This window comes from Heloderma suspectum, chromosome 1, assembly GCF_057233095.1.
Source record: "Heloderma suspectum isolate Gila_16-S chromosome 1, 16-S_ref, whole genome shotgun sequence".
Lineage (NCBI taxonomy): Eukaryota > Metazoa > Chordata > Lepidosauria > Squamata > Helodermatidae > Heloderma > Heloderma suspectum.
Window position 1 is genome coordinate 212,462,578 of NC_139458.1, and position 22,282 is coordinate 212,484,859.

Below are 22,282 nucleotides of genomic sequence, written 5' to 3' on the forward strand. Positions count from 1 at the left end.
AATCTAGCATCACTATTCCTCTCCCCACCTCCTCTTTACCTTGCTGTTTCTCTCCAGCCTTGCAATAAATTTCCCCATATTGGTCTAGACTGTGACCAGGTGACCTCCTGTGTGTCTACTGGTCAGGTGCAACTTCAAGGCCTCTACTCTCTTGTCTTATGGTTCTTTCCCTTTAAACCAGGCTTCAGATTGGGCAGCCTCTCAAAGAGGACACCTTCAAATAGCAGACTTCTCTCTGACAGCCCTTCAAATAGACAAGTGGTTTTTTGTAAAGTAGGTCACATGACCAACCTAGATGGGTCAGTCAATCCAGCACATGAAGATACTAAACTGCCTAGGTTGATGCTACAACATGCAGTTCAGTAGCTCACTACACAGACCAAAAAACTACTAGTCCTGATGGTGATGGTGCTTTTCTCCCAGCCCATATGAAGCTCAGGCCTTTTGGCAGCATCCTTGTTGGGATATGGAGGCTGGGGCTAAGAGGAGAAATGGCCATCATAAACTTGGTCACAAAACACTTGGCTGGTGCCCTTTTGAGGAATAAGTAATGAATGGAAACCAGTTCTGTCAGTCACCCCACCCACCTATAGGTCCAGAAAAGCCATTGCTGTTACAGAGCATTTGTTCTGTGTGCAGAGGGGGCCCAAGGTTTTATCTCTGACACCTCTAATGAAAAGGAATTAGATAGCAGAGCTGCAAAGACCTCTTCCTGAAACCTTGACGAGACACTGCCTGTTAAACTTGACAACACTGGGCTAGATGAGACGGTCTGGTTCAGTTTAAGCAGCTTCATATGTTTATGCCACGTATGTGCATGTGGTAAAATTAGTTGCAGTCGCACACACAGCTGCTGTGTGCATCTCCTTACAGCTTCTTGACAACTTAGTCCTACTGCAACGTTCTTCCAAGATCACACTGTTTGTTGGATTAGGCCTAGACATGTGGCACCCTGCTGGACTGCATTATCCCAAATGCCTAACTATAAACATTTGTTTTGCCATTGCAATAAAGAATCATGGTGGGAAAACTCCATTTAGGTAATGTGCTACCTTCACTCTTTTCTTTTTCTTTTTAAGCAGTGGTCTTTTCCAGGTTCAGAAAAAGAAGATAGGAACCTTCTAGTTTGCTTTTGGCTGTGAAATGTGCAAGCTGTGCTTTTACATTTTGAGCAGTCTCTGTTTGAATCTTAACTTCTGTTATCTTGCAGAATTGTCAAAAAGCCTTCTATTGGAATCTCATTCATTTGCTCAAGTAGAAATGTAAACACCAAAAGCTCATTTCCTTGTAAACTATCTTTCCCCTGTATGGCTGACAAAGATGAAAGCTTGAAATATTGTAAAGTTATGTTCTTAGTATGGGTTTTATTTTTATCATATTTTTAGCCATTCTTTTCTTTCCTCCTATTATGGAGGCTGCTAAATCACTTCAGTAAAACATTCAAGATTTCAGTGTTGTGAAATAAATGCTAGTGTAGCCTTTGTAACACACCCTTTGAAATACATTAGTCTTGACTTCTTAAGTGAGTGATACCATAAATGAACAATGCTGCTCAGTAGTGCTTTCCCACATGTTTTATGTATGTACAAGACAAGCACATTCCTATCAGTAGATCCAGTTCTGTTTTGACTTTTGCAGCATTGTAACTGGAGGAATCAGCACGCTCCTTTAATCAGAGTGCAGTTGTTATATGAGCTTGTGAATGGAAGACTTCTCCCTCTCAACCTAGAATTGCTTAAAAGAAAGGTACATTTTCTTTATGTAGATTAAAATAAAAATCTCTAGTGCACTACTATACACAAATATTTATTTGGAGCCGGGGAGACCTGAAGATAAAAATCATCAAGGTTTTAAACCTGTACAAAGTCTTAAGATGAATTAAGTACCCCTTTTCCCTTCCCCCTGCCCCAAGATCAGCTTAACTTTAGTCCAATGCCCCAAACAGGAATGCCTTTTTCAGCAATCCTGAAAGATATTCAAACTTTGGCAGCTCTCCAAGGGGGAAAAGAGATCCCACCTGGAACGCATCTACAGAGAACCACCCATGTGCAACCTGTGGCATGAACTTGGCCTGCTGACAGACTGCCTTGCTGGTTGTAGAAGAAGAACATAGGGAAGGAGATGATCTCCCTAAACTGGGCATCTAGGCAATGGAGACCTGAGCTTCCCATCCGACCTCCAGCATAGCCCCTGATCCCAGCCACCACCACCCTCAATTATGGACATCAGCCACTTTCTCCCAAACAAAGGGCATAATTGAACCTTTTCAATTATGGGTTTGGATTCGATGGTCTTATAGGCCCCTTCAAACCCTAACTGTTCTATGATTCTCCCAAGCACAGAAGTGTGAACAGCAACAGAGACTCATGTTGAGAGGCTCAACATGGAAATTTTGACGCTCTCCCCTTTTTAACTCTCCCTCCGTTTTTTAAAAAAGAGGGTTTTTTCAGTTTTGGCACCCCTCCACAACTGGATTCTGGAATGTCCTCCTAGCGAGAGAGGCTTACCTGGCACCTAGGTTGTGATTTTTTCAGTCCCAGGTGAAGACCTTCTAGGCTTTTTAGTCCTTCTGTTTTAAAAAAAAATGCATCGTGCATTTTAAGGTCTTTGCACTACTGTTGCCTTTTACTTTGGTTTTTATTCTGGTTTTAGTCTGTTGTTTTAACTTGTTAAAGTATTTATTTATAACACTGATAGACTGTTCTACATCTAGCAAAATTCCTGAGCAGTGAACAATAAAAAGAGAAAAAGAATCATTTATAAAATAAAAGATGGGAGGTCCAATTTTTAGAATAGGGTTTCTCAAACTTTTTGAATTCAGGTCCTCCTTCTGAACGTACAGAATGTTCACACGCAACCACATGGTATGCAAGCTACTGGTGTGGATTGAGGATGTAATCTAGCACTAGAAGAGGAGAATCACAGGGCGTCTCAGACACCCTCCTAAATCCAGCTTCTGGATCTGTCAGCTGCAGGTCCTTCTGTATCACTGGAATATCACACCCCCTCAGTGAGTGTCTTGTGTTTACTTGCGGGCCTGTCCCACAGTTTAAAAGCCACTGTTGTAGAGTAAGAGAGGGGTAAACATTAAACTCTCCCTGCACCCATCACTTATCTCCCTATGGCTTCTCCTGTCAGATGCTTTTCTCCCAGGTGGCTTCACTTCTAATATCAAAGCCCAACTAGGGGAAAGGTAACATTAGGAGAGATTGTATTGGTTGTACCCCACTTTGGGATTGTTTTATAATGAAAAGCAGAAAATAAATGTCATTAACAAACAAACAAAGGAGAGGTAAGCCACAGGCAGAGTGAGTGTTTAGTATTCCCCATCCAGGCTCCCTTTTTGCTATGAAATTGTCCCTCCAGACCCCACTTTATGCAGGATTGGGGAGACACAGCATTAAACAGAGAGTTCTGCTGCCATCCCCTGGTCAAGGGAGATGTGGTGTTGGGAGGAGGGCTAGCCAGGTTAGGGGAACACAGCCCAGACAGTTAATGGCTGTGCCGTGTTCCGGCCCTCCCCCCAGCTGCAGGCATGGTGGTTGCCCTGTCAGCCTGCCCTCAGGTCTCCAAATGCTGCTTTTAAATGCCAGATTGGTTCAAAATAAGACCTGCCTCATCCATGACTTAACAGTGGATGGGGCGGCCGATCTGGCATATATAACTGAGATCTGAGTAGGTGAGCAGGGAGAAGTTCATCTCTCCCAGCTCTGCCCATCAGGGTACTTGGTTCAGCATCAGGGAAGACCTGAAGGCCGGGGAGCGGGGTTGCTGTGGTCTATAGGAATTCCATCTCCCTCTGGAGGCTCCTTGTCAATGTGACTACTGGCCTGGAGTGTTTGCACCTTGTGTTGGGCCAGTGGGACAGATTAGGACTGTTGGTGTACTGCCCACCCTGGTGCTCAACAGACTCCCTATCTGAGCTGGTCTCTGGTGCGCTGTTGTGATCCCCCAGACTGTTGGTTCTGGGGGATGTCAACATTTGCGCTGAGGGCACCTTGTCTGGGGCAGCTCAGGATTTCATGGTCTCCATGATGACCAGGGGACTGTCCCAAGATGTCATTGGCCCACGCATGTAGTGGGGCATACTATAGACTTGGTTTTCTCAACTGGACGTGAAGATGGTGGTCTGAAGGTGGGGGACTTTGCATTAGTCCCCTTGTCATGGTCAGGTTACCTGCTGAGGTTTAGACTTAAAGCAGCTTTTCCCCTCTGCAAGGGTGGGGGACCTATTAAGATGGTCCGCCCCTGGAGGCTAATGGATCCAGGTGGTTTCCAAAGGACTCTGGGGAGGTTTCCAGCTGATGTGGCAGGCTCTCCTTGCGAAACCCTGGTTGATCTGTGGAATGCAGAAATGCCCCGATCGGTTGACATGATTGCTCCTGAGCACACTCTCCTGAGTAGAGCTTCAACTGCTCTGTGGTATACCCCACAGCTGAGAGCGATGAAGCAAAATAGGAGACGGCTTGAGTACAGATGGAGAAGAACTCCTAGTGGATGCAATTGAATGCTGGTATGTGCCTATGGTAGAGTACATTCAGGGGCAGTGAGGGTGGCAAAAAAAATCATCTTGCAACCTCTGTTGAATCTTCCATCTGCCGCCCAGTGGAGCTTTTCAGAGTCATCCAAGGGCTATTACATCATGCAGGCCCTAAGGACACTGTAGATCCCTCTGAGGCCCGCTGTAATGCATTTGCTAGGCACTTCCAGGATAAGATCTCTTGCATCCTCCAGGACTTAGATTGGTGAATCTAGTGAGGTATCCAGAGCACAGCCTTGTCCTGTTCTCCTGGATGAGTTTCAGTTGGTACAGCTCGAGGATGTTGACAAGGTGCTTGGACAGGTTCGTGCAACCACTTCCGTACTGGATCTTTCCCCTCATGGCTGATAAAAACTGGCAGAGAAGGAACAGCTGGCTGGGCCACGGAGGTGATTAATGCCTCCTTGCAAGAGGGAGTGGCCCTGGGCCACCTCAAAGAGGCAGTAGTGAGACCAGTCCTAATTTTAGGGCAATAGCAAATGTTCCTTTCCTGGGCAAGGTTGCCAGTCAGGTCCAGACACTCTTGAATGAGACCGATTATCTGGATCCATTACAGTCAAGGTTAAGGCCAGGTTTTAGCATGGAAACAGCCTTGGTCATCCTGTATAATGACCTATGTAGGGAGAGAAATGGGGGAGTGTGATTTTGTTGATTCTCCTTGATCCTCAGAGGCTTTCGATACCATCAACCATGATATCCTTCTGGGGCGATTGTCTGAGCTGGGAGTGGGAGGCACTGCACTGCAGTGGTTTCGTTCCTACTTGGATGGTCAGCTCCAGAAGGTGGGGGAATATTGCTCAGCCCCGTGGATTCTCCAGTATGGGGTTCCACAGGGCTCAGTTCTGTCCCCCATGCTATTTAACATCTACATTAAACCATTGAGTGTGGTCATGTGGGATTTTGGGATTCGTTGTCATCAGTATGCTGATGACACATAGCTCTATTTCTCCTTTTCATCTTCTTCAGGTGAGGCTGTGGATGTGCTAAATCAGTGTCTGGCTGCGACAATGGACTGGATGAGGGCTAATAAACTGAAACTCAATCCAGACAAGACTGAGATGCTGTTGGTGGGTGGTTCTTCTGACTGGATGGAGGGTGCTCAACCTGTTCTTGATGGGGTTGCATTCCTCCTGAAGGAGCAGGTTCATCGCCTGGGTGTTCTCCTTGAGCCATCTTTGTCACTTGAGGCTCAGGTGGCCTCAGGGGCATGGAGTGCCTTCTACCATCTTCGGTTGGTGGCCCAGCTACGCTCCTATCTGGACAGGGATAACCTGGCTTCAGTTGTCTATGCTCTGGTAATCTCCAAGTTAGATTATTGCAGTGCACTCTATGTGGGGCTGCCTTTGAAGATGGTTCAGAAGATGCAGCTCGTGCAAAATGCGGCAGCCAGACTGGTAACGGGGACCAGAAAGTCCAAACATACAATCCTGACTCTGGCCCGCTTGCACTGGCTGCCTGTATGTTTCTGAGCCCAATTCAAGGTGCTGGTTTTAACCTATAAAGCCTTACATGGCTTGGGACCACAATACCGGACGGAGTGCCTCTCCCGACACGAACCTACCTGTATACTATGCTCAACATCTAAGGCCCTCCTCCTACACCGAGGGAAGTTCAGAAGATGGCAACAAGGGAGAGGGCCTTCTCGGTGGCTCCCAAATTATGGAATGATCTCCCCGACGAGGCCTGCCTGGAGCCAACATTGTTATCTTTTCAGCCCTTTCTCTTCTCCCAGGCATTCTACAGCATATTCGTTTTAATTGATCCTGGAATGTCTTATGGTTATGGTTGTTTGCTTTTGAGGTTGTTTGTTTGAAGTTGTTTTAGATAAATGTTTCTTTTGTGTATATTGTCTGTTTATGTATTTTTATGTAAATAGCTTTTAATCTCTGTATATTGTATTTTTAATGTTTTTAATTTTTGTAAACCGCCCAGAGAGCTTCGGCTATTGGGCGGTATAGAAATGAAATAATAATAATAATAATAATAATAATAATAATAATAATAATAATAATAATAATAATAATAATAAAAAAAAAATTCCCTGTAGTTTGAGCCTGAGAATATGACTTCAGCAAGAACAGTTTAGTTAGGAAGCCACCAGAAGCAAAATATTTACGTTTTGAAAAACCAAATGTATGTATGCATGGTAAGTTTGCATATCTTTATAAGGCATGGCTAAGCCCATGTTGATTTATCATTGTGTTTTGTTAAAAGGAGCCCAGTAAGACATCAGTCATGACAAAAAAAAGTTGCTCTGTTGACTGACATCCAAATCAGATTCTCAGAGGTGAAGCAGCCAAAGTACCTTTGTGCGGTACCTGAGGCATAGCGATATATATTGTACGCCACTGATTGATATTGAATGGATAACATGGAAAAAAGCATCCCTGTTATGAAGGAAAGTGCCATTGCCACACTGATTATTTCGCCAGGTGTTCAAAATGCTTCAAAAGGAAATGACATTTAATAATATACACAACAGCGTTGAATACATTTTTTTCTCCTTTGCTGATTGCTTCCCAGAAATATTAAGCATTACATTAAACCTTGTTTTGCACACTTAGTAAACGATGACATGACATACAAATGAAGAAGGAACCTGACTAAATTAATTATATGACATCCATGCATTCTCACTGAGGATCAGAGACAATACGCTAAACATTTTGTTTGTTTATTAACATGTTTACATACTGCCCTTCAACTTACAGCACCAGGGCAGTTTACAAAATGTAATAAAACTTTTGAAACTTTCTTATAAACCCACAATAAACTACTACAACAAAAAGAGGCATAAAAAGGCAGCTATTCCACCCAACTTCATAAACTAATTTAAAACAAATAGGCTAACAAATAGGTGTTGACCTGGTGCCTGTAATGTCAGCACAAGTCACACCTCCTGGGAAGGTTGTTCCACAATCAGGGTGCCACAACAGAGAAGGCTTTCACCTTTGTTACATAATGTACCATGGGTACTTGGAGAAAAGTCTCCCCTGAAGATCGTAAGGCATGGACAAGTTGGTACAGGGAAAGGCCCTCCTTCAGATATTTGGGTCCCAACAGAGCCGCCTCAAGGCATGTTTTTGCCTGAGGCAGAGCAGCAAACAGCACCCCCAAATCAGTGTGCATAGTACCTAAAGCTGGTCAGGTTATTTTGGCACCAAGACACAAAATCCCACAAACACCTCTCTGCCTCTCTGGTAGTAAATATTGTTGTTTATTCGTTAAGTCGCTTGCGACTCTTTGTGACTTCATGGACCAGCCCACACCAGAGCTTCCTGTCGGCCGTCGCCACCCCCAGCTCCCCCGAGGTTGAGTCTGTCACCTCCAGAATATCATCCATCCATCTTGCCCTTGGTCGGCCCCTCTTCCTTTTTCCTTCCACTTTCCCTAGCATCAGCATCTTCTCCAGGGTATCCTGTCTTCTCATTATGTGGCCAACGTACTTCAGTTTTGCCTGTAATATCATTCCCTCAAGTGAGCAGTCTGGCTTTATTTCCTGGAGCATTGACTGGTTTGATTTTCTTGCAGTCCAAGGCACTCTCAGAATTTTCCTCCAGAGCCAGTGTAGTGTAGTGGTGAGAGTGACGGACTGGGAGCCGGGAGAGCCAGGTTCTAGTCCCCACTTGGCCATGGAAGCTCACTGGGTGACTTTGGGCCAGTCACAGACTCTCAGCCCAACCTACCTCACAGGGTTGTTGTTGTGAGGATAAAACGGAGAGGAGGAGGAAGATACCTTGGGTTCCTTGCAAGAGGAAGAAAGGCAGGATATAAATGCAATAAATAAATAAATAAAATCTTCCTTCGCTCAGTCTTCCTTATTCCAGCCCACCCCCTTTGATTCCAAAACTTTAATTTAAGGAGGGGGCATCTTAAAACTGAGGGAGCTAATGCATCTTCCTCAGCCATCTTCTAATTTATACAGAAAACACAAGTCTTATTGATACATTCCAGTGAGAATACATATTATATAAATTGATTTTTGAAGTTGGCGTGATTTTTTAACAAATTCTGTTGTGAATTCTGATTTGTTTTCAGGACAAACATTTGTTCATCATATGCACTCGAAATTTGTTTTCTTCCTCCATTTCTTACTTTAGAATGGCTATCTGATCAAGACCATATTTTTAAATATATGTATTTATAGTCAGATGGGAAACTAGGTTTGCAGTCAGAGTATGATTTCCCCCCCTGCAAATGTGAGAAAACTGTGATCTTTTTTTTTTAATATTGCCTTATCAGCGTCTCCTTTATTATTATTACTGATGACTTCATTCAGTTTGAATTCAGTGCTTCGGTTTCTTTGGGGTAAACTAATAGATTATGTATGCGATATTTGCCTGGCCCTGATTGAATTCATCTGGTGAGTTTGAATGTGGTTCATATATTCATGTAATTGTCAGGAGCCAAGCTGAAATTCAGAACTGTTGATGATTGGGCATCACAATCATTTCACATTGCTTGGAACTTGAACTACATTTTTGTTACTCAGTTCATATATCTCTCCTTAGTTAGACTTAACTCTTTTAAAAGCCAGTACTTTTAATGTATTGATGTAGACAGTTATTGAGAAAAATTCCTCAAAGACCATGTCTGGTATTTTATGTGTAGGGGATAAAATGGGGGTAGACTGCAAAGGTTTGCCTTTATCACACAATCCACACACACACACACGCACACACCATTGCAGAAGAAGGTTGCTCTTATTTTAGTATGGAACTTTGTACCCCTGACCTGCAGCTAAGTTGTGGGTGATTTGCTGATGAACGGTCACTACATTCATTCTAAAGCATACAGCAACTTGATTTTTATAGAGCCCCTAGAATTCAAGGGTGGGGGCCAGGTTAAGCTCACAGTTATCCTGCAGAGGATATCTTAGAAGAGGTTTGCTGCACCACAAAAATTGCCAGCATCACCAAGAGATCATCATATTTTACAGACAGCCTTTCCACTAAGGGCAGCATCCCGCATTATTTGATGAAGACATGGGTGCCTGCAACCTTAAACAGTCAGTCTGGTGTCTGAAAACGAAGACGTGGATTTTTAATGAGAGAAATTACATGAATTTGCTCAGATAGAAGTTGTGTGAACTGCAAAACCATGGTCAGAGACAATTCCAGTGCTGGGAATTTTCCAAGCAGGAAGTACTTCCATGTCGAAAAACATATGAAACTTGTGATATGAGACAATGGCACACATTTGGTTCTTGCTGTGTGCACACCCCTATGGAAGCCACATCTAGAAGCATCACATGTAAGAAAATGTTGAAAACACTACACCTTTGCTGCTTGCTTTTGTGGTGTGCTATGAAACAGGTGATCTATTGTTTTATTATCAGTTCATTAAATTGTATTATGTATATTTGAGTGCTTTGTTATAATCTATTTGCATGGTAATTCTGGCATTTTGTTCCCATCGTTTGACTATGTTATTCCCCCAACAAGACCTCCTTCACCCTACACAAAAATTATTCCTTCTTTCTTGACATATAATCCCTATATTTGGGCAGACTTAGGAAATGTATATGGCATCTATAAATGTCACTGTGAATCAAATTAGTTTAATATCCTTATATTTAAATCCACAGAAGGCAAGAAATATAAATCTTAACCAACTAAGAACGCTCTTTTTTCTTTTTTTTTCTTTTTTTCTTTTTCCTTCATGCATATAATGCACACTTAACATTACTGTAATTTAGAGATGCCATGGATCATACATCATAAAAATCACTGTCTCCTTCATCTTACCAACCGTGGCTCTGTCTTTCCAACAAACGTCCTGCAGAATTTAATTGTGGGCCATTTTTGTTAGGTGATAGATGAAGGACGATGGAGAGAAGAGATAACTAAATGGACAAAACCAACACTGTGTTAATAGGAACTGGAGGGAAAGGCAAGGAGGACACATGAAGTACCTGGCCCACCTGTAGCAACCATTGTGACCACATTGGAGAATTGTTTGTTGAAGCTACCTAATTGTTTTAAGTAGCAGGTTTAAGTTGTAGCAGGAAAATCAGCCCTTCTTCAGAGAAGAATAACTTGATCTGAGAGTAGCACAGGTTCCCACCAGGTTCAGGCCAGTTTCCTTAAATGTTGCATGAAGATGTTGTAGATTAAGCTCCGTGTTGTTGTTCAGTCGTTCAGTCGTGTCCGATTCTTCGTGACCCCATGGACCATGGCACGCCAGGCCTTCCTGTCCTGTGCTGTCTCCCGGAGTGTGCTCAAGTTCATAGTCATTGCATCCGTGATGCTATCTAGCCATCTCATCCTCTGCCGCCCCCTTCTCCTTTTGCCTTCAATCTTTCCCAGCATCAGGGTCTTTTCCAGAGTGTTTTCTCTTCGCATTAGGTGGCCAGAATATTTGAGCTTCAGCTTCAGTATCTGTCCTTCCAATGAGCACTCAGGGCTGATTTCCTTTAGGATGGACTGATTTGACCTTCTTGCAGTCCAGGGGACTCGTAAGAGTCTTCTCCAGCACCACAGTTCGAAGGCATCAGTTCTTCGGCGCTCAGCCTTCCTTATAGTCCAGCTCTCACAGCCATACGTTGCTACTGGGAAAACCATAGCTTTGATGATACGAACCTTTGTCGGCAAGGTGATGTCTCTGCTTCTTACTATGCTGTCTAGGTTTGCCATAGCTTTCCTCCCAAGGAGCAAGCGTCTTTTAATTTCATGGCTACAGTCACCGTCCGCGGTGATCTTGGAGCCCAAGAAAGTAAAATCTGTCACTGCTTCCATTTCTTCCCCTTCTATATGCCAGGAAGTGATGGGGCCAGATGCCATGATCTTCGTTTTTTTAATGTTGAGTTTCAAACCGGCTTTTGCACTCTCCACTTTCACCCTCAACAAGAGGCTCTTTAGATCCTCTTCACTTTCTGCCATTAGGGTGGTATCGTCTGCATATCTGAGGTTGTTGATAATTCTCCCGGCAATCTTAATTCCAACCTGTGATTCATCCAACCCTGTGTTTCTCATGATGTACTCTGCATATAAATTAAATAAGCAGGGCGACAATATACAGCCTTGTCGTATTCCTTTCCCAATTTTGAACCACTCGGTTGTTCCATGTCTAGTTCTTACTGTTGCTTCTTGGCCCTCATACAGGTTTCTCAGGAGACAGGTAAGGTGGTCTGGTACTCCCATCTCTTGAAGAATGTGCCACAGTTTGTTGTGATCCACACAATCAAAGGCTTTAGCATAGTCAATGATGCAGAAATAGACGTTTTTCTGGAATTCTCTTGCTTGAAGCTCCGTAGTGACCCATAATAAACCTGTAATATATACAAACCCACATAATTGCTAAACATGTAATTCCAAATTTGGGACTTTGCAATAAAGTAGAATTGTATAAGCAGGTGTCTTTGCTAGCATGTTCACACATGAGCTGTCTGCGTTTCTGTGTGTGGGAGTGTATGTATAGTCATGGCTTAGGAAGAACCAGGAACATTCAGCTTTTGCTGAAACCTAAGCTAAAAGGCTTAGGTTGATTGAGTTCAGTTACATGCTTAAAGATGAGGTGCACTCAGATAAGTTAAGCTGCACTTTCTACTTTATCCAGTGACCGTCCAACTGGAACTACGGACCGCATCCAGAAGTTACGAAAAGAATACCATCAGGCAAGGCGGGAAGGCTTACCTTTCTATGACGAAGAAGAAGGCAGAGGAAGGCCATCTGATTATGATCAGCACTGGGTAGGTGCTCAACCAAAGTCTAAATCAATATGTGTGCCTCCAGCATTAAGAGGGAGCACAAAGAACCAGTTGTGTTTCTCAGGTAATTCACTGGTAAGTGTATGTAGGCTTTGGTAGGTAAGGAAAAGCTGTTGTCCCCAGTCCATGGTGTACTGGATAGAAGTTACGCTAGTAGGTTATTTCAGTTATTGGGCAATACCACACAGATTCCGGGAAAGGAAGAAGATGAGCAACCTCACCAGATACCTGCTGTGAGCATGGGGTATCCTTTTCTCTCTCTCCTTGCCTTAGCAAGGTTTTTTGTTAGCCTTGATTGAAACGAAACACCAAATACTATACATGTGACATTACTACACATATACATGAAAATAAATAATGGCATTTGATTTGTTTTTCTTTCTCTGTAACTGTGATCAGCTCCCTCCCACCCACCCACCCCAACATAGTTCATAGCTACAGAGGCTTTCAAGACCAAATTGACCATTATGCTAAATAAGAGTTGTGTCCCTGTGATTGTGTAGGCATAAAGGAGAATTCCTGGGTAAATATTGTACCTCTTCTGCAGTGGAGGCTGGTGGCTCCAATGTCAGTGGGGCGGTAAGTCTGCTTCAGGTTTCAGTCAGAACTCTAAAGGAGAAATCCAAGATGCTCCACATCCATTAACTTGTCCCAGATCTCAAGAGTCTGGTGGCTGTTTTCTTATCACAAGACAGAGGAGCAGAGACAATTGCAATTGTTACAAAACGTATCCTGATTTTTATGACATGTCTAGGCTGCAAATACTCTCAGAACAACACCCTGGGGCATTCTACAGGTTATGCCCAAGCAAATGGCCAAACTGAAGTTGATTTAACATTAAGACTGTGCCGACTGTTCACAAAGCAATAATTTGACACGAACCATGGTATTGCAGGGTCAAGATGTTCCCTGCAAAAAACAGCTACTTAACCCTCTTCAAGTGTTACTCATTTTCACGGCTCTTCATGCCCCTTTGCTGTCCCTTTAGCAGCTGCTTTGGTACCATTTAAATAAAAACATTTTTTTTCCTTGCTGGAAATATGATCCCAGCCAGTTAGGGGTCATGCTGTCCACTAGATAATGTCTACTGGATTATTATGTAATAATAATTAGATTATTAGATCTAGATAATGTCCATAATAATTGGCATTGTGATGTCACTATGTGACATCACAATGCCAATTCAGAGTGATGATATTGTATTGTCCCCACTCTGAATGGGTGTTGAGGAGAGAGGAACTACTACAAATTATTTCACCCTGTTCACAGACCCTCCACTAAATCATTTTCTGAGCACTTTTTGAAGGAAGTGAAAAAAACATGCAAAAATGCTCTCTCCTCCCCCCCACCCTTTCCTCCATCCACTAATCTGCGACATACCATTAGGCAGAGTGATGTGGCCACCTCAGGTGGCAGATGCTGGGGGTGTAGGGAGCAGTGGTGGCAGCAGACCCCTAGGCCATTCCTCCTGAGACTCCCAGCCATTCCCCTCACCTGGAGGAGAGAGCACATGCGTGGCTGCCTGGGGGCCCTAAGGTTGGCCTGCTTCCTTCACAAGCAGCGGGAGATGCTGCCCCATCACCAGTACTGAAATAAGATCCAGCTGCCTGTCCACTTGTCTTCTGTATGTGAAGTGGCTGGGTGGAACACCACCTTGTCTTTCACCTCAGGCAGCTGAATGTCTTCAACTGGCCCTGAACCTATGTTAACACTTTCACTAATGTTAAGTCAAATCCACACAGTTTCAGCCCAGGCTGGACCAATGTGTAATTTTGTATGGCATTAGCTAGGATCAAGTACTCTCTGAAAGTTTAATGTCTTTAGATCTGGAATCTTGTATGAGCTCTTTTACTAAGGTGTTGCTTTCTGATATTTTTGTGCAATATTTGTCTCCTCAATTAAAGCCATTTCAGAATCTCTTTGCTTTTATTAGTTATAGCAGTATGTTTAGGTGACAGATTTATTTCAAGTTGTAACTAGTAGAACCAAGCATTATCCAATGGGGCTGTGTTAAATATCAGAATTGCTAATTGCCCAACACTATACCTGCACCTGATTTCTTTTGCGCTGGACCAGAGCTGCCTAACGCAGAAATCTGAACTATTAATCAAGTGGGAGGACAGGTCACACCAGACCAGACCTCTCCTCCACAAGGCCACAACTCAGGTCCCGAAGGCTTCAGGCTCTCAGGACCTGGATTGTGGCTTCTTTTATGGGGCAGTTCTCAAAAGCCAGGTCTCTTCTTTGTGACTTTTTAGTTGGTCGCAGTAGAGAGAGTGCTGTGGGAATGCGTCTCAGTAAATCATTTTAACATACTCTTTGATTAAAGACAGCCTCATTTGGCAAATTTACACATCCTTAGTGCTTAGCTTGGGAGGTGTGGGGGAGGAAGAAAGCCTATTCTCCAAACCACGTTTATGAATAGCGTGCCTGTGCTCCCGAGGCAGATGTTTAAAGAACAATTGATATCGTGGAAAATAATCCAGACCTGGTCAATGAAGCTTTGGGAGCTGGCTGAGGATTCCCGTTTCTTATCAAACTTTGAAGGGCTTTATTACCTTTTTGAGTATGGCCCCATAGAGTCTCCAAAGCTTCACAAAGGTCCCTTCTGGGTAATCCCCTTTAAGCCGTTTCTATTAGGTGTAATACCCTAAGATTACTGATTCCCAAGGCTACATGTTTTCTGTGAGAGAAAGAGTTGTTAATCAAAGCACCCAAGGTAGCTTTAAAGCTCTCAGTCTCTCTGATTAATATCAGAAGCCTCAAGATTGTTTCCATTTCTCATTCAAATGCATTTGCACTAACATTAACTCTACACACAGCTTTAACACAGGACGGGAGGAGGCAGGAAACACAACTTTACTGGTGTTTAGGTGCTTCCTGAGTACCGTTGTTCACTGCACAGGTTCTCTTAACCACCAGTGCTACTTGATTTGGGAATGTGTCATATCACAAGTAAGAGCAATACAACATGCCCTGAAACAAACATGGCCTGGAAAAGGAGAACCTTTCTCTGTTGCCCTCCTATAATTTTGCCTGCTTTGTGTCTCATGTCCCTTCCCTTACCCAGGACCTCTCAGAACTGGTGGCCTTAGTGGATCATATGCAAGGTCTTAGTGCTCAGTAGTGAGGATGTATGAGAATTTCATTTCAGTTTGTTTAACGTCAGAACTTGCCCCATTCGCAGTCTCCAAACGTGAATGCATTTTTCAGGCAAAGCTTGCATATTCCCAAGCTTGTGATTGTGTTTGTAAAATACATTAGTTAGCAAAATGTGCACTTTAAAAATGTGCATTTTGAAGAAAAAAAAATATTTTTTACACTTCAGTCGGGGGGGGATATGCATTTGGGTGCGCACTTTGAAAATGTGCCCCTTAATGCTCACTTTTCCTGTACCAACAACAGCTACAAAAGCTCGCATATGGGAACAGGCAGCTTCAAGTAGGGATGTGCAAATCAGCAAAACCTGAGCTCACCGAAGTTTTCCAAATTCCATCTCAAAGCTTGTTCTGACTAGAGTCCATATCAGATTGTGAGCTTTGTTTTTCTTTTCGCATGAAAATCTGTGTATATTTCCAGGCGTATTTTTCCAAATGTACGCATCAGTTGTGTGCATCTTTGAAATGTATTCATTCTTCTCCCATTGATTAAAGCGTATTTGTGTGCATTTTTCAAAATTACCCATTTTCATACACATTTTTCAAATGCGCGCATGCTGTCAAACGCATTTTTTTGATCTGCAAATCACATTGCAAGCTCAGAAATATACGGACTTCAACCACGGGAACTCAGAGAACTTTGGCATGCTCAAGCCTCGCTGATTCTCCCCTCCCTGCTCAGTAGAGGTATCTGGAACTTTGCCACACTCCATTCCACAAACAAGCTTCATGGACTCAGTGATGCAAAAGCTGAACACCCTGGAACTCTTCCCCAGCTCAGATTAAAATATAGGCTGCAGAAGGGTTTGCAACTTCATATAAAGACAGCTGGGGCTGGGGGGGAAAGCTTACCACCAGTGGGGGACCATCTCACCCTGGGTTTCCCCATGGAGGGGGAACTTCTCCAAGGGCAGCTCTTCAGATCACCCCCTGACCAAAGCAATTGATTTCTCTGTTGCTTTGCCAGAGATCTGCATTTTAGAGCTGCCCCTGTGACAACTGGGGTGGGGACAAAAAGCCCACCCCACAACTGACTCTTAGGTAAGAGGGTTTCCCATGATGATAGACTTTGGCACTGATCCCAGTTTTCCCAGGGGCCACTCTAACAGAACAACTCTCTGGCAGAGCAAGGGAGACGTTTCTACGTGGCTTTGTTAGGGAGGTGCATTTTAGAGCTGACATGGGAAAAATGAGGTTTGGGTGCAAAGCCAAACAGAGTACCATATCCTAAGAGATCCCTGCATGGGTTAGACTCCCCCCCCCCCAAGCCCTCGTTTTCTGGGGGGCAGCTCTAAAATAAATCTTCCTGGTAAAGAGGTATTAACCTGCTGTTTGCTAAAGAGCTGCATCTTCATCCTTTGGTACAGCAACTTTTCCTCCCTTTCCCAGGCAAATGCCAAGTACTGAACACTGTTCTTTTTCTCACTCCTGTCCCGGCAGTTTTGCTTCTCTCTCAGGCTTTCCTAGTTGATGCTTCCTCTGTCTACTTTCCTCCCTCCTGCTGTACAGCCCCAGTTTTGGGGGCTCCAGTCAGCAGTGGGTCACCTGCCAGCACGTGGGCCCCAGAAGGTCTCCTCACCATGCTGATCAGTGATTCAGGCCCGCTGTTCTAGTCCAGTTTTCATAGATTGACTTCATCAAATGTTACTTCATTTGCATGCCACCCTTCAATATAAATATTCTCCGGTGGGATTTCCTTCCACGTGCAGAAGGAATTCCCTTTTGGAATAGGCATGAAAGTTATTCGTACCGTTAAAGGTCAACTACTAAGCACACCTACTCACTATTCCAGGAGAAATATCTCAACACATTTGTGCACACGTTTGTACACATGTGTAACATAAATGCATTGTAAGTGGAGCAGCTGCCCTCAACCTGGTTGTCAGGAGGCCCTAGCCAGCCTCTTTCAGTCTACTCCAGTAGCCAACTCCAGACACAGACAAAGGATTCTTTTCAAGGCTTTATTCCCTTTACAACTTAATAACTCTATCACCAGCGACTAAGCTATGAACAGCAGAGTAACCTATGCCCCGGGTTGGAAACAGTTGGTCCCCGTTTGAACGAGAATCACTTGCAGACCCTGAACTTATGGGCTAGGGAGAGTCCCTCCCCTTTTCCCTTGGGTCCTCTGGACACGACCGTTGCTTGTGCGCCAAACGGGCGCTACGCCTCGTTTCCGCACCCTCCATAGCTCGTCGCTCTCTGCATCTGCGTCAAGCATCCAGCCAGTCCTCCTCCCGTGCTCTTTCACTCCCAGGACTGCTATCTATGTCTGGAATGCCGATAGGAGGAATCTCTGCCAGCTGCAGGGCCTGGGAGGGAAGAGCGCGCTCCTCTCCCACGGACGGCTGTTCCTCCTCAGAATCAGAACTGCTCTGAGGTTCTATGGGCTCAGTGTCCACCCTGACACTGGTGCCCTCCAGATGTGCTAGGTTACAACTCCCATCATCCCCAGAGAACTAGTTGAGGATTATGGACATTGTAGTCCAGCACATCTGGAGGGTGCAAGGTTGGATTGGAGAGCAGCCTTCACTCAGAATACACTTTGATGGCACTAGAGCCAGGGAGGGTGGGAGTGGGGATACTGAGGGTCGGGGGGTTGCATCCATGCCTTCAACTACACACACACGTGCACACGCATGCACACACACACACACACACACACACACAATTTAAGACCCCTCTTGTGAGCAGGCATAATGCCTATTTGGGTGCTTGTGATACAGGAAAAGGCAGTACGGCTTCCATGAAACTGGCAAAACTAAGCTGCTGCCTTCTTGCAGAGAAATGCCGCTCTTTTCAAAGAAGATTCCTCCTTCTTTCCTTCTAATAACATTTCCTTCTAATAAAATGTTCCTAGAGTGAAAGAGTGATGGAGGATTGGGGGCACAGAATCCCTACACTTTGTTTTTTTAATCCTAGCAGGGCAGGCATGGTGCTAGACTAGTACTTTTCTCCCTGACATTTACATTTCTATATGCAGGAAGGGTTTGAGGGGTGATATTGGGATACCATGCAATCATCCAATCCCCAGCTGCAGTCTGAAATGGTACACTCCATGACCAGTTTTAACACGGGATCTTATGTCTGCATAATCTATGTAGAATTCCTTGATCAGCTACTTCCCCTGCTTTGAGTATTGGAACAGAAAACTAGATGTTCCAACTCTGGTCTTCTATCCCTTCCTCATGACTCATCTAGGCGTGCTTCCAGATGGGGCTTTTCTTGTGCAATCCCCCTACTTTGTCTTCAGAATTGGGGGGGGGGCAGATGATGACATCATCTTCCGCTCGTAACCCTCCCATCGTTTCCCACCACTTCTTCAGTCTTTTTTCTTACTGCAGAAAATCCATTAAGGAAAGACCGATCTGCTGTTAGCACCAGAAGCCCTTTGTCTGGAAACACCCAAGGCCCTTGTGTTGGTACCCAACATTTCATTCCTCTTGACACATTTCCTGCCTGCCTGGACTAAAGGCACTAACTTTGCTACAAAGCCCCATTTCTGGACTCAGTTTAGAGATGAGGTGATCAGGTCAGTCATGAAGCCACATCCAGATGGGTGCATTCTTGTAATTGGTTATTTGCGGCTGATGCTGCATCCAGCTGCAAAAAAACCCCTCCCATTTGAACATTGCTTCATATCTTCTCATATAAATAGTATATATCCCCCTTCCCATGTGGTCAGCAACCAGGTTTGAGAATATCTACTGTAGACTATGATCACTAGCAGACAGACTTTCCAGCTTTAACTTTGGTCCCTGAGAATAGGGCTTGAGGAACAGCTGGATCTTTTTGTATAAGAAAAAAAGGAAAAGCTAATTTCATAATTGTGATTAAATTGAAAACTTATTGTAGTCTACATCTTTCCAGGTCTTTCTTCTAAAGAAGGCACATAACACTGAGACAGGAGGAAATCCTGTTGTTAAAGGTTTTTCCTTTCCCCTGTATAGGAGATTCACTAGGGGGAATGCAGCTGGTGACCTCCTCATATATATAATACCAGATAGGTGCTCCCTATGGTTTTGTCAGTTAGCCATGTTACCTAAGCCATCTTTCCTTTATAGTGGCTTGCTAATGTATAGCAGCTGCCATAATAACGAATCACTATCTATCCCAAGTACCAGATTGGTTGGTATCTGCCACTGATCCACCAGCTCAAAAATAGGCCTCAGCTATTCATGCAGTAGGGATGTCCAGGCTAGACTACTGCAATGTGCTGTTCATGGGGCTGCCTTTGAAGTCAGTCCAAAAACTTTGTTGTTTATTCGTTCAGTCACTTCCGACTTTTCGTGACTTCATGGACCAGCCCATGCCAGAGCTTCCTGTCGGCCATCGCCACCCCCAGCTCCCCCAAGGTCAAGTCCAAAAACTTTAGCTGATGCAAAATGTGGCCACCTGAGTGTTGGTGGGGGTGAGGCGATTAGATCTCTGGAATAAGTTGCCATCAGGGGTCCATCAGGACCTATCATTGCAAGCTTTTAAAAAGGCCCTGAAAACTTACAACTTCACTCTGGCCTTCCCCTGATTATATTTTATTAGACTGGGTTGTAGCTGCAGTTACCTGTTGTAAGTTTTATTTTATGCTGGTGTTGGTTGGTTGTTAGAATATTTGGCACTGTTACTGTTTTATTGTGTTTTTACTGTTTTTATTACCACTTTGGTTTTTATTATGGGTTTTATTGTTGTACACCGTGTTTGGAGGGATCCTGCCATGAACAGTCACTTTTTAAAAAGAACATGTAGGATACATCAAGTAAGGTGCCAGCTGTAAAACCACCTTCATAAAAGGAAACGGTCCTGTATTGGGAAACTGGGATACATAAATATTTAAAAGTACGGTCAAAAAAATAATGATAAGTAAGCCTGCCATGCTTTATGTCTTCCTGATCTTTTTCAGTTCTCTGCAATTCATCTCTTTTGTTACTGTGCATGTTTTTGCTAGGGATGAGTGGATTCCCCTAGTTCTACCCGATTATTCCACCATTCTGTTATGTCTTAGCTTTCCACCTCAGTTGTCTTTTGGCAAGAAGGGAGAATTTCAGAACATTGACCCTGGATTGGTAACACATGCACAAAACAAAAGTTTTTCATTTCCCTAAATTGAAAAAAAATGTTTATTCCTTTGAAGTTTGTTCTTTTGTTTTATGCTGCTTTCTGCAGGAGCTCACTCACTCACATACAACCCCAGAAGAAAATAACTTTTCTTTTGCAACCCACAAAAATTATAAAGAGCTCAAAGGAGCACACAGCACGTAAAGATAAAAAACTGGAAGTTGTTTAAAAAAAAAAAAAAGTTAAATAAATAATTAAGTCTTCCCTGGAAGAAAAGAATATGGTTATTTCATTGAAGGGTTTATTTTCCCTTCCTGCATGAGTGCTCCACTAGTCCAACACAAAATAAAAATATGTTTTAAATTCATAGTATGCATTTTTATTTAGGAAAATTCCACTTCCTTAGAAGAAAAACCATCTATGCATAGATATAAATATATTCATTTGAGGGATTTTTCTTAATGTTCCTTTTTGAACAAGTTCTTCAAATTAAAAAAAAACCTGAATTTCAGATTCCAACATTATTAGTGCCACTCCAGTAAAAAGTTCTGGTAATTTGGAACCCCCAAATTGAGACAGAATTTTACATTAGCACCCTTTGTTCTTTATTTACTTCCTTGTTAGCGCTCCCTCTTCTCCCTTCTGGTCCATTTTGACTTGTCTTCATGTGGAGAGAGATGTAATTATGGAAGGGGTTGTGACATCGGACTCAAGTTTTTCTTCTTCATTTGTATTGTTTTGGATGATTAATTTCTTTTAGTTAACCATTTTTGTCTTTCTCAAAGCAGTAAGGGGCGGGGGAGGGATAGCTATAAATATATTTGTTTTAAAGCAAAAAAACACACAGAGCCAGTTTCCCAGGTAAATGCATATATATTTTTAAGAGTATACTAGTGTGGTATCAAAAAGTTTTTATATTGTTTTCTGATAGCCCTGTAATGGTTTAAGGCAGGCTTTGGTCTGTGCTTTTAGGGATCTGATCTAAAATCCTTTGAAGTCAAACACAGTATTTCCTATTAATTTCAATGTACTTCCTTCTGTTAACTTAGACCACAAACAAATAGAAAATTACAGGAAATTGAGAGTACATTTGGGTCTTGGTACATTTAGGAGGAGTTCTTTGTTCATGCTCAGGGCATAATTGTGAAGTTCAGAAAAGAATTCGAGGCTACAGAAGGCAGTGTTGCCACAATCCAGTTAGGAGCTATGCACCCACTGAAGCAGGCTTCTACATACATATCCCTGCCTGGACAGGGGAATGCATCTTTTTTTTTAAGCTGCGTGTGCCTGATCCAATAGCTGGTGCTGCACGCATATAGTCCTTTTTAAAAAGCTGAAATCCCACTGATCAGCTGTTCAGGAGTGGGAGTGGGGGCTAGATTTAGTCTCCCTATTCCCCATTCCCCCACCAAAAGCTGATCAGCAGAATGTCAGCTTTTAAAAAAGGGATACCCCTACATAGCCCCGATTGCTTCATGCGTGCTCTGTTGGATTGGAACAACTGAATATACATGTACACACCCACAAAACCTAAAATAGCTAGAAATTAGTAATCTCTTTGCACATTTGTGTGGATTGCTTTACAGATCTCACACAGAGATTTGGTTACTTTATAATCTTAGCCCTGTCTTTCGGTGTGGCATTAATTTCCTCCCTTTCGCTTATCTTTTGGTCTTCAAGAACTGCATAAAACACAGTAATTGTGTAGTTCTCCACTGGTAGGATGAATGCAGACGGCATGACAATTTCCTTTCATGATGCCTTGTTTACACCTAGTCTCATAACTCTGTTTTTCTTCTCTTTTGCAAGTAAGATTTAAATGTT

At 43.3% G+C, this 22,282-nt stretch overlaps 1 protein-coding gene across 1 annotated transcript in view; it reads left to right on the forward strand.

Moving 5' to 3' along the window:
• Window positions 1–22,282, forward strand: part of PARD3B (par-3 family cell polarity regulator beta) — a 679,914-nt gene that overhangs the window by 564,665 nt on the left and 92,967 nt on the right. The window contains exon 21 of the mRNA XM_084818423.1: window positions 12,098–12,230. Within this exon, the coding sequence (XP_084674549.1) occupies window positions 12,098–12,230 (133 nt within the window). The remainder of the gene's footprint in view (window positions 1–12,097; window positions 12,231–22,282) is intronic.